Genomic DNA, 12,264 nt, shown 5'->3' with positions numbered 1-12,264 from the left:
ACTAGCTCAAATATAATTTCAATCAAGACAGACTTTTGAAAAAGTAATGTATGTATGTCTATCACCATCAAATAATAATGTAATATTTTTAAGCAGCATGCCTGACCAACTGAAAAGTGAATTAAATTGGTTTAAGGGGTCATATGACGTTGCTAAAACATTATTTTGTGTATTTGGTGTAATGCAATGTGTTTATGTGGTTTATGGTTCAAAAAACACATTATTTTCCACATACTGTACATTATTGTTGCTCCCCTATGCCCCACCTTCTGAAATGTGTCGTTTTTTACAAAGCTCATCATTCTGAAAAGCAAGGTGTGCTCTGATTGGCCAGCTATCCAGTGCGTTGTGATTGGCTGAATACCTCAAGCATGTGATGGAAATGTTACGCCCCTTACCATACTGTGCTGTATCCCAGCGCAACGAGATAAAAACAATAAAACCCATTACAAATGAGGCATTTGTTGCATCCAGTGGGGACATAATTATGGATAATAATGACTTATACTGTCTTTTTACCCATTGAGTTGCGTATCACGCCGCACAAACAAGAAAACCATGTGACCATTTCTCCATTTGTGATTTGTGAGAAACGACAAACAACAAGCGCTACTCTACACTGCTCAAAACTTGTGTTTGAATCATCAGTGGCATCCTTTCATATCATCCTTTACATATGAAAACATACTTACAGGCTGACATATGAAAAAGTACTTACTTTGTCCTTCCAAAGTTGGAATTTGCACTACTTTATAGAAACAGCCTTTGTGCACAGACATCATTGTAGTCTTCTCTCCCAGTTTCAGGAAACAGGCCTCTGTAAAATGCTCAGCACACATCTGAATATTTGGGTTGAACTGTTCTGGAACAGTGTTGAAATTCAACTTAACCACTGATTTCTAGTTGTGTCCTCTTTTGGAATACCAAACAAAGTAGTTTCGCTTTCACAATGCAACCCACAGCATCTCCACAACATGGCAGCGGCGGTAACAATACTACAGCAAGAATCAAAGTTACACCTTCTTTTTTGTGTGTTGTGAACATTTGGGAGGTGTTATGCAAATCTTCCCACAAAGTTACATAGACATGTGGGGGCATGTTTAAACGAGGCATTTTAGGAGGGTGTGGACGAGTCTTAACTTTTATAAAGAATATCTCTTTGGGTTTGAGACTTTAGTCTTTGCAACTTTAGGCATCTTATCTATGCAAAAACAGCTTGTAACACTCCAAAGAGAAAGGATAACTTGAAATTGCATCATATGACCCCTTTAATGAATTAGTCAATGTTGCCATCTGCTGGTTGTCTTGAGGAATATTTTTTTCTCAACCATCTGCAATAGTTTTCTCATTTGCTAGACTGCAAAAAATCTCCTAAATGAATCAATATAAACAAACATAATGGTTTGTTAATGACTAATTTCAAAAGATTGTGTCTATCTGAATGAAAACCATGGGGTTATTATAACCTGTAAACCTATATTACCTCAAACTCACAGGGCAACACAGTTCACCACTGTACTTTTAATCAGATTAAGGTTATTTTCTAGAAACTAGAACATATTAAAACCAGAGTTCCATAACTGAGGTTCAAATCTCCAGGTTTTGAAAGGTATGTATGAGGCAACAGAGAAATCTTCTCCGTATGTGTATAATATGTTCATACACAGGCCAGTTCAGGAATAACTTATGCAATTTTATATTATTTGAAATAATTAAAAGAGCAATTTCATGTCTATCCTTGTAGCCTATTGTTTAACTGGTTGAGGTTGATATGAGATTTAGGAATTAATTAATAACAAACAATGCAATACATTTTAGAGAAAGTAATTAATAATCTACTTACTCTGTTACTTTTTTAGAGTAACTTATCCAACACTGATCATTAAAAATTAATTGAAATGGTAAAATAAATAAATAAATGTACTTGACTATACATAGTGTTTAAAATTCAGATTAAAAACTTGGTATTACTATTTATTTATTTATTTATTTATTTCAACCTGTGAATTTATGTTTTGACTTGAAAATTGCTAAAATTAATATACAGTAAGAATAATATGGTAAAATTGCGTTGGTTTCTTTGGTCACCAAATTTACACAGCAGGTATTTACAAAGTAAATAAAAGTGTGGACGTAAAAAAATAAATAAATAAATAATAATAATAATAAATATTTTGTTAAAAATGCAGTAATACATGTACAAGGTAATTATTAGCAGTCAAATTTCTAAATTTACATTATCTGCAAAGGACACTGACCCCCATTCAGGCTCAGTTTCTCTTGTAACGCGTAGGCACACTGACCAATCACAATGCGCTTTCTAAATCACATGTTGCAGGTTCACTGACGCAAAACCTCCGCGACTCCTACTGAACGTTCCTCCATGTAGTCGCCGCTGTTATAAAAGCTGATTTGACAAGGTAAGAAAGCAATGTTTGCTCTACCGGTGGTGATAGCGCAGTCCTGTTCAGTTTCGCTAAAACATGTTTATTGAACTCTATTAGTGTTTAGTGGGTTGCCTAAAAATCTGGGCTTATAATGTTGACAGTTTTGTTATCTTATTGCGTCGCCTGTCCAAATCGGCAAGGTCAGAATAGACTTTAACCCATGACAGACAGCCAGGTAATTTAGATATTTGACAGATCTTTATATGGTTGTTAGATTCAATATATTCGGAGAGTGTTGAAGCCCAGTACTCCTTTTTTATTTTTATTTTTTTTATTTTTTTTGAAACCATTGGCAACAGTACTAGTAAAAATTTAAGTTAAAGAATGCTATTTGCTAAATGCATTTTAAAATGCAAAACACCACCATATAAATTAACATCAGTATTTTTGACTGTTGCTATTTTTGTATAAGTTGTACGGTTTTCTTATCCGTGCTTGATTCTAAGGTGCTCTGGTGAGATGTGGGTGCAAATGCTTTGACTGGTTGTTGAATACAGGAAGTGCCCTTTTCAAAATGACCACCAGGCTGCTGTGCAGATGGGTGCGAATATTTTCTCGCTGCCCTCAGGCTGCCACAGCCTCAGCCCAACTACAGACCTCCACAGTCCACCAGACAGGGCCAGTGTGCCTGATGTCCCTGTCTTGGACCCGACCTTCTGCTAGGCACCTCTGTCAGGGCAATGAACTGGCTAGGATGGAGGAGACGGCATTTCCGTATGACCAAACGCAACTAGTCGGACTTGTAGAAAAGGCATCCACCGCAGAGGAAGTGCTTCAGTTGTGGGCAGAGCACGGCGGATCTGCCAGCGATGCTGCCAGGTGTCTGGTCCAGCTGAACCTGCGGGTCATGGAGAAGGGTGGCGAAGGAATCCTGCAGGATCCACGCTGCGAGAGCATGCTGGAGACTGTACAATCTCAGGTAACCAAGATTGAATTGAAAGTCTACTTGTCGCTGATGTCAAGACAGTAGAAGATTACCTTCGTTGTTGTTCTCTCACAGGTGTCCTCAGTGTGGAATGGATCTCTGGTGGGTCTTCTACGTGCTCTCACTATGTTGGGTCTCCCTTCTGATGCCCCTCTACTCCACTCCATCCAGAATGAAGTGCTCTGGAGGATCCGGCGCCTCACGTACCGTCACCTGGCCTACCTGGTGGACTGGGTAGCCTTTCAGCGAAGACGAGGGTGGGATTCACATGCTTGATAAAGCTTGATTCCTAATTATAGGAATTATTACCGCGTGATCATTTAAAATGTAACATTTTAGGGATGACTGGTAGTCAGTGAAATTATAAACTAGTTGATTATATTGGTTGACTATTTTTAATATTTTTTTTGGATTTTAATATACATGCAGACAGGCTAATTAAAAAATATTTGTTTGTGTTATGATGCCTATATTCATTGGTCTGGTGGATATGAATCTGACTAATTGTACAGAACTTCCTTAATACTGACTAGTCGTTCATATATCTGACCAACTAGCTGAATTCATTTTTTTTTTCATATCCCTGCCATATTCTTTTTTTTTTCTTTTTTTTATTTCTATTAAATAATTCTGTTAAATTATATTATTACTGTTTAAAAGTTCGGGCTCTGTAAGATATTTTTTGCAGAAATGAACACTTATGCAGTCAGGATACATTAAATTGATAAAAAGTGAGAGTAAAGAATTTTATATTGAAATAAATTGATATTGAATATTTTCCCCAAATAAATGCTTTTCTTTTGAACTCTCTGTTCTCTAAGAATCTTAAAAATAGGTATCATGGTTTCACAAAAGTATTGAGCAGCACAACATTTGTAACGTTGATAGTAATAGAAAATGTTTCTTGAACACCAAATCAGTAATGATTTCTGAAGGATCATGTAACACTAAAGACTGGAGCAATGATGATGAAAATTCAGTTTTGCCATCAGAAAACAGAAAAAAATTCACAATATTACTGTTTAACTGTATTTTTTATCAAATAAATGCACCCTTCCTGGACAGAAGAGACTTTTTAACAAATAAATCTTATCGACCCCAAACCTTTGATCATTTGTATGTGTCTGCTTTTAAAGGAACTGATATTAATGAATACCTACATCAATCTTTTTCTTAAAGGTTTCTTGATGCGGTAGTTGGTCCAGTAAGTAGCTGGTCTGTTCTTATAATGTTGTTGTTTGTGTTATGAAAGGTATGAAAATGAAGCTCTTACCACAGCCCTGCTGAAACAACTGGAGCTGCGCTGGACAGAGCTGTGTGACAGTCGTACCATCAGCATTCTCATGGGCCGCGCTTCGCTTTTCTCCCGCTCTCTCATGGACAAACTGGAGGACAAAGTGAGTGCACATACACAAAAACACCTTTAGCTAGCTAGCCACCCAAACATATTTGAGCACACTTTTGAAATTACATTATGTGGTATTAGGCTTGTGTAACTTGATCTTATGCGTTCTAGGCTCTGGAGTTGGCAGAGAGCTTCAGCGCAGAGGATATCCGGAGAGTGGCATTTGCACTGGCCTCCCAAAACAGACGGGCCGTTCCTTTGTTACGTGCTCTCTCATACCACCTGAACCAGAAACCCTCTTTTGAACTGAAAACACCATTGCTGCTTGACATTGCATATGTTTATGGTCAGTTTTTTTCAGTCAACCTCATTTAACAGCTTTTTTGTATAGACTTGTATAAATAATTTTACAAGTTTAATTGTGTTCTCATTTTTCTCTAAATAAAAGGCAAGCTGAATTTTCATCAGACACAAGTGCTCCAGAGAATTGCGGCAGAGCTATTGCCTAGGTTATCAGAACTGAGTTCCCTCGACGTAACCCGCTGTGCCAAGTCTCTAGCCTTTCTCAAGTGGCTGCACTTGCCTCTATTTGAAGGTTTTGCTCAGGTTGGAATCATTTCTTATCAAATCCAAACCACCAAGTAAATGATACTTTCCTTGAAGGCAGCCTTATATTTAGTTTGATTACTGTTTTTCCCCTCTCTGCTGTTTTTCAGCACTATGTGAGTAATAGTAAAAACTACAGCACTCTGCAGGTGTGTAATCTCCTCATATCTTTTGCCAAACTCAACTTCCAACTCGGCAAAGGAGAGGAGTTTTACCAAAAGGTAACCAATAAGAATGATATATAGATATATATAGTTATAGATATGCATGTGGTATAATGTGTTTTTTTGTTTTGCTATAGATACACAAAGCCTTGGAAGGTTCCTTTCAGAATTTAGAGCCTTTCCTGAAAACAGACGTGGTCTGGTCGCTGTGTGTGCTAAACCAGGCCAATCCTGATTATATCTCCTCTGTTACGAAGTATGACTTTCATAAGAAACTTACAGGTGCGTAGGAATGAATGTGCTAAAAATATTCAGAAAACGCTGGGACAACTCCTGAATTCGTGTTTCTTATGTTGCACTGTGATTAATATCATTTGCTGTTCTCATCAGAAACACATGGTGGCAGTATAGCCTCATTTTCTTGTACAGCGGGTAAAATACACCGGTTTTCTCAGTAAATATATTTCTAAAGGTGCTGTTGACATTAAATTTTCACCAGATGTCGGTAACAACCCAAGTAATTCATACATACTGAGAAAACGAAACAAATAAGTTCAGAAATTAAGTTACGTGTAATAAAATGTAAAATGACAAAGGGAAAAAGAATTGAACACACTTACTGAAATTTATTTATTACTTTGTACAAAAGCCTTTGTTGGTAATGACAGCTTCAAGACTCCTTCTGTATGGAGAAACTAGTCGTATGCATTGCTCAGGTGTGATTTTGGCCCATTCTTTCACACAAACAGTCTTCAAATGTTGACGGTTCCGTGGGCATCTTCTATGAACTTTGATCTGTAGTATTTTCCATAGATTTTCTATTGCAGAGTTCTGTAGTTCTTTCCATAGATTTTCTATTGGATTCAGGTCAGGTGATTGGCTGGGCCATTCCAGCAGCTTTACTTTCTTTCTCTGAAACCAATTGAGAATTTCCTTGGCTGTGTGTTTGGGATCATCATCTCGCTGGAATGTCCACCCTCGTTTCATCTTCATCATCCTGGTAGATGGCAGCAGATTTTTATCAAGAATGTTTCGGTACATTTTTCCATTCATCCTTCCTTCAATTAAATGAGTACCTGCTAATGCCAGGTCATTCTGAAGCTCTCCACAAGTGGTCCTTGGCTCTTAGACAACTCTTCTGATAATTTTTTTCTGTCAGAAATCTTGCGAGGAACACCTGGTCGTGTCCGGTTTATGGTGAAATTATGTTCTTTCCACTTCCAGATTATGGCTCCAACAGTGCTCACTGGAACATTCAGAAGTATACAGTAGAAATGATTCTGTAACCAATGCCAAGAGTATGTTTTGCAACAATAAGGTTGTGATGGTCTTGAGAGAGCTCCTTGCTTTTACCCATCATGAAATGTTTCTTGTGTGACACGTTGGTAATGAGACACCTTTTTATAGTCCATCCGTTGGGACTAAACCAGCTAATATTAATTTCCACTGACTAGGGGCAGGATTGCCTTCTAATTACTGATAGATTTCTGCTGGTGTCTTGGCTTTCCATGCCTTTTTGCACCTTCCTTTCACATGTGTTCAATACTCTGTGTCTTTTCACTTTATTACACAGAACTTAATTTTCTGAACGTATTTGTTTTGTGTTGATTGTATATATGGATTACTTGGGTTGTTACCAACGTCTGGTGAAAATTTTCTTTTAATAGCACCTTTAAAAATATATTTACTGAGAAAAATAGTGACGTTTTCAATAATTATTTTACCTGCTTTATCTGTCTTTTTTCATGAAAGGAAGATCTAACATACACTACCCTTCTATTTCAAATAATTCTGCTCCTTTGAACTTTGTATTCATCAAAGTATCCTAAAAAAAAGTATTATGGTTTCCATAAAAATATTAAGCAGCAGTACTGTTTTTAACATTATTTTAAAAAAAGCATTAAAAATAAACGAGAAAATATAAAAATAAAATCTAAATGCATTAAAAATAAACGAGAAAATATAAAAATAAAATCTAAATCAAATATATATATATACAGTGTGTAATATATATATATATTTATATTATTTCTTGAGCACCACATCAACATATTAGAATGATTTCTGAAGTATCATGTTACACTGAAGACTGGAGTAATGAATGCTGAAAATTCAGCTTTGCCATCACAGAAATAAAGTTTATTTTGCAATGTACACAAATATAATTTGTGTAATATTTCACAGTATTGCTGTTTTTACTATATTTCCATTAAGTTTTCATAAATGCAGATTTGGTGAGTGTAATTAATTTAATTTTATTTTTTTAAGAAATTCAAGAACTTACCAACCCCAAACCATTGAATGGTAGTCTATTTTAGAAAATGGTTCACCCCAAAATGAAAATGTATTTAAAATGATAAATTATGATGAAATTAATTATTCACTCTCATGTCTATTTAAACTTGTATGCTGATATTTTTTTTTCATGGAACATAAACACAAATGTCAATCACCATTCGCTTCTTTTCATACAAGGACAGTTCATACTAGTGAACAAGGCTGTCAATCTGTGCACTATAGTCAGTCTGCACTCTTATGATATCATGATAAAGTTTCCCTGTTCTATCCAATAGGTGGCATTGTGGATCGGACGGAGAGCTATCGACTGAAATTGCTGCATATCTCTGCCTTTGCTCAGCTGGAGCCTATAGGAATCACTATTGAATCCCCAGCTGTGCTGCTGCTAGCTCCCCAGGGCAAAGTGGGGGTCAGCACACCTCTGCAAAGCAGCCTACACACAGCCCTCCAGAGCCTGACCAACAGCCGGACACAGGCCCTCCGCACTGCTGTCAAAACCATATACGGCTGGACAATAGGTGAGTAGCAACTGTGAAACACCAGAGCAATGCGAGTTATGTACTTTTTTTCAAGGTAACAGAGGTCATAGATCTGATTCATGAGTCCTTAAATTGTAATCTAACAAAATATGTTAATCCTGTTAATTTGTGAATCTATTGATTGTTTTCACCACAGATGGAGAACTTGTGGTAGATTCAGAAAATAAACCTATTGATTTGGAGAACCTGGAAGCCCCTCATGTACCTGGAGGCGGTGGACGTGATGCCTTACCTGCAGGGGCTCGACGGTGAGTAAAAGCCTTGTCACGTCACTTGTCCTAAGCTCAGATACAGAGATTATTTCTAAATATGTCAATTGTGTTTGTCCATTTGCAGAATAGCATTTGTGGCCTGGGAGTTTCCTAACTTTTGTCTCAGGAGCAAGGATCTTCTGGGCCGCTTTGCCATGCAGAAACGCCACCTACAGCTGGCTGGGTTTATAGTGGTGGAGGTGAGAGACAGTGAAATACAAGGATAGGAGATGTAGGGCTGGGAGATATAGCTAAAAACATTTATCACGATATAATGTTCCATATCATTTGGTATCGGTAATTACTGGGAAATGGGTTTTGATTGGTTGTCCATGATTTTACTCTTAATTGTGATTCCAGTGTCCAACTTTCCTCTGTATTGTTATCATTTTATCTGTAGTGTTCTCACGATTCTCACTGAATTAAGTTCCGTTTACACAAAAAACAATAACTATATTAGTGTCCACACAAATGCCTGTTAACTTTATTAGAAGTATGCACTGCAGTTTGTCATTTGCCGCTTTAACTGTTTAAGCTTTGATATACATTCTGAATGGCTTTTAATGTTTTTATTGTTCATCAACTGGAAAAAAACAGTCTGAACATGATTCCAACCATAGTGTTCCTCTTTGTCTTTATTATACCGTAGTTGTGGTGATGACCTCTTCATTCTCATAGAATTAGAACAATTATTGTAACATATTTATCATTATAGTTATACTTTCTGCAAAACAGTCCTTTAGAACGAGTATTAAAACTTTATAGTTATCTTGTAAATAAGTTTTAATGAAGTGCAAGGTCAGCAAGCAGTGCCAATTTTGTAAGCATTGTTTAATTAGGGATAAGTTACATGGGCATTAGGGGTTAGATTGTTAGTATCAGCTATACATCATTTACTGATGGTCTTCCAACTCACAATAGCACTTCTTATTTGATATACTCTCCTTTTTATAATACCGGCGTAGTTAGCCTGATTAGCTCTATTCCTATTGTCACAGCTATTACATGGCAGGCAGTCCCCCCTGGCTTTGGGTTATAAATAGCGGCGGTAAAGGCAGAACTGTGGAAAAGGACTCAGGCTCTGTCTGCAGCATGTAGGCCAATCCTTTTAGCCCTCTGCCTCCTAGGGTACAGATAGATAGTTGGCTGGACTCGTCTTGACTTCCAACTGAGCACAGGTCTGATGTAATGCTCTTGCCATTTGATGCGCTAGCTGACAACAGCCATTTTAATATGCCAAAGTTCATAACACTTCTCCATTTCCTTTTTTTCTGAGATTAATTTTTGCATCACATCTGCAAAATTTTGGCAAAATTTAACAGGTAAAAAGTTCTATATATATATAATATAGCACAGTTTACACAGATGTCACTTTTAAACCAAGCAGTTGGCCAGTGCTACGAATCATCAGTCATGACCAATTTGAACTCATTGGGAAATCTTTCACACTCTGATTCCGTATTGAAATGAGTAGTGAAAATTCAACCACTGTTAACCACACCTTCACTCTCAAGCATATTGGTGTCACAAACTCACTCCTTATGTTTTCCCCTACAGGTGCCGTACTTTGAATGGCTGGAGCTTAAGTCCGACTGGCAGAAAGTGGCTTACTTGAAAGACAAATTAGGGAAGGCAGTGGCTGAGGACATGGCTAAATGAGCCATCAAGCCTGTCAATAACTTTAAGTGCTTTTGACACAGGCTGCTCATAGACATTAACAGCCCCAGACAATAACATGACTTTCAGGTGAGGGAGTGACAGAGATATTGAGTACTGCATATACACACACAACAAAGAGATCGTTGCAGCATTCTCAATTCCCATGATCCACCCGAACATCAGAGTGGAAATCAAATGCATCTGGGAGCTGTGATCAATCTCTGCAGGAACAGAAAGCAGAGCCTCCAGAAATCAGCAGATGCTCAGAAGCAACAGAGTCGTGTATCCGCTGCCTTCCCAAAAAAGAAACTCTGAGCCAAAGAGCTCGGCGAATGTTGTGAAATGAAAGCGTGAGTGATCTGAAGGGCATGAGCAATGTTCACCACAGGGGAAAACAACTAAATGGTCAGACCATGTCCTCAAAAACAACTGGATGTTCATACACTCAGCTTCCACTTATAATAAATGCATACACCTTCTGTTTTAATGCAGTTGCCTAGACAACACATATTATGGTGAAAGGGATTGAGAGTTCAGTAGCTAAAGATTTATTTACACTTAGAAAGCATATCTGTATATTTGCGAATATGCTTGATTTAATTAAAAATATGTAAAACAAGGCAGTATGTAAGAATACAGATTGGATTTTAATAAATATTTCCTTTAAATATTTATTTTGGAAAGATTGTCATTGCATTCTGGTATGTTTAGACCTAGTTGCAGACCTGTTATTTGCTGTCAGGTAAGCCTGAAGTGCATACTCTTATTAGTCTTTATGGAGAACAGATGTTCCTGTTGAAATCTTGAAAGATTTTGTGCAGAGAATGGATTTTCTTCAATTAAGACTTTCATCTCCATGTTTGCAATGTGTTGTGAATAAAATTGAATCTCGTATTTTCATCAAAAAGCATATGGTGACTCATGGCTGTATTTTGCAGAATGTGTTTTGCTAATGTTGGCTGTCTTGTCTGCAGTCATGCTGTGATGTTCTATATCTTAAAATATTTTGTGTAAAGAGCATAGAAGTCTGATGAAATGTGTACTGATCTTAATTTATTTTTCTATTCTGCTACTATGGTTTAAAACTTCATAGACACTGAGTTATGGTTAGTGGTGCTGAGCAAATGTCCTGACGTATCAGAATTTAATAAACATCTTTTTAATAATGAGCTGTCTATTATTAGTTAATAAACATTTAGGTGTATCTGACATTAGCTCAAATATGCAGTCTATTTTAATTTTAAAAACGTAAAACTTACCTTAAATCACTCAAAACTTGAAGTCACAGTTCCCCTCAAGTTCACAGAAGGGTAAACGCAAAGGCTTACCTTTCATTTTAATTACACCTATTGATTTATAATTTGGAACCTAATGAAATGTTGCTTTGAAAATCTTTGGTCTATATTTCCTATATATACATTATCACTTGACTGTTATAATGTAATGACATCTTAAAGTGTGGTTGAGTATCCAAATATTTTTGGGACAGACCTCAAAAAGACCCAACTTTACCTCTTTTGTGGTCAGAGTGCCAACCAACACAACAGTTAAATAAAGTGTTAAAATTGAGTAACTTACATTTTAGACCCAAATTATTCCAGGTTACTTTATCGGTTTTGCTCCGCCAGCAAAAACGTTTCCGATCAACTGAAGTCTCCAAGCAACACGTGGACATTCCAGAATGAATGAATTCTGTTTAGAATGCGCGGCCCTTTCATTGAAAAGGGCCAGGTACGTTTTTTTTTTTTAAACTGCTCGCTGTGCTAAACTTAACCATCCCCTGCGGGGGGGAAAAAAATGTTCACCTGCTAGAAATAAAAAATTGTCAAGGGATGAAGGTTATTTAATGCTGTACACTGCTTAAAAAGGGTTCTTTCTTCACATGGCTACATGGTTTCATGAAGAAACTTCAAGATAAATGGAACCTTTCCATTTCACAAAAGGTTCTTTATAGTGAAAAATGGTTCTTTCTAATATTAATATAAACAATGAAAAAAAAGTGTATTTTTTAAGAACTGTTCACTGAAAGC

General features: G+C 36.8%; 1 protein-coding gene across 4 annotated transcripts; it reads left to right on the top strand.

Annotated features, from left to right (window-relative positions):
- Positions 1–2,272: 2,272 nt before the first annotated feature.
- On the top strand, positions 2,273–11,400 carry LOC109081076 (FAST kinase domain-containing protein 4-like). 4 transcript variants are annotated; one of them, XM_042741103.1, is made up of 12 exons: positions 2,273–2,420; positions 2,894–3,366; positions 3,448–3,629; positions 4,625–4,769; positions 4,889–5,063; positions 5,166–5,323; positions 5,434–5,544; positions 5,625–5,769; positions 8,061–8,303; positions 8,461–8,572; positions 8,661–8,775; positions 10,133–11,400. In XM_042741103.1, the coding sequence occupies exons 2-12, from the start codon at positions 2,962–2,964 to the stop codon at positions 10,232–10,234; spliced, it is 1,893 nt and encodes a 630-aa protein (XP_042597037.1). In that variant the 5' UTR covers positions 2,273–2,420; positions 2,894–2,961; the 3' UTR covers positions 10,235–11,400. The 4 variants fall into 4 exon arrangements, with proteins under 4 accessions (XP_042597037.1, XP_042597036.1, XP_042597038.1 ...); XM_042741102.1 differs by having other exon boundaries at positions 2,279–2,420; positions 2,945–3,366; XM_042741104.1 differs by lacking the exon at positions 2,273–2,420 and adding an exon at positions 2,467–2,622 and having other exon boundaries at positions 2,945–3,366.
- Positions 11,401–12,264: the final 864 nt, after the last annotated feature.

This window comes from Cyprinus carpio, chromosome B16 (genome assembly GCF_018340385.1).
Source record: "Cyprinus carpio isolate SPL01 chromosome B16, ASM1834038v1, whole genome shotgun sequence".
In the NCBI taxonomy this organism is placed as follows: domain Eukaryota; kingdom Metazoa; phylum Chordata; class Actinopteri; order Cypriniformes; family Cyprinidae; genus Cyprinus; species Cyprinus carpio.
Note: the sequence above shows the minus strand (reverse complement) of the source record. Positions and strands in the feature narration are given on the sequence as shown.

Coding starts and splice junctions, on each gene's coding strand:
- LOC109081076 (XM_042741103.1), top strand. CDS start 2,962: ATGACCACCAGGCTGCTGTGCAGATGGGTGCGAATATTTTCTCGCTGC. Junction 4,770..4,888: donor TGGACAAACTGGAGGACAAA/GTGAGTGCACAT, acceptor TATGCGTTCTAG/GCTCTGGAGTTGGCAGAGAG. Junction 5,324..5,433: donor TATTTGAAGGTTTTGCTCAG/GTTGGAATCATT, acceptor GCTGTTTTTCAG/CACTATGTGAGTAATAGTAA.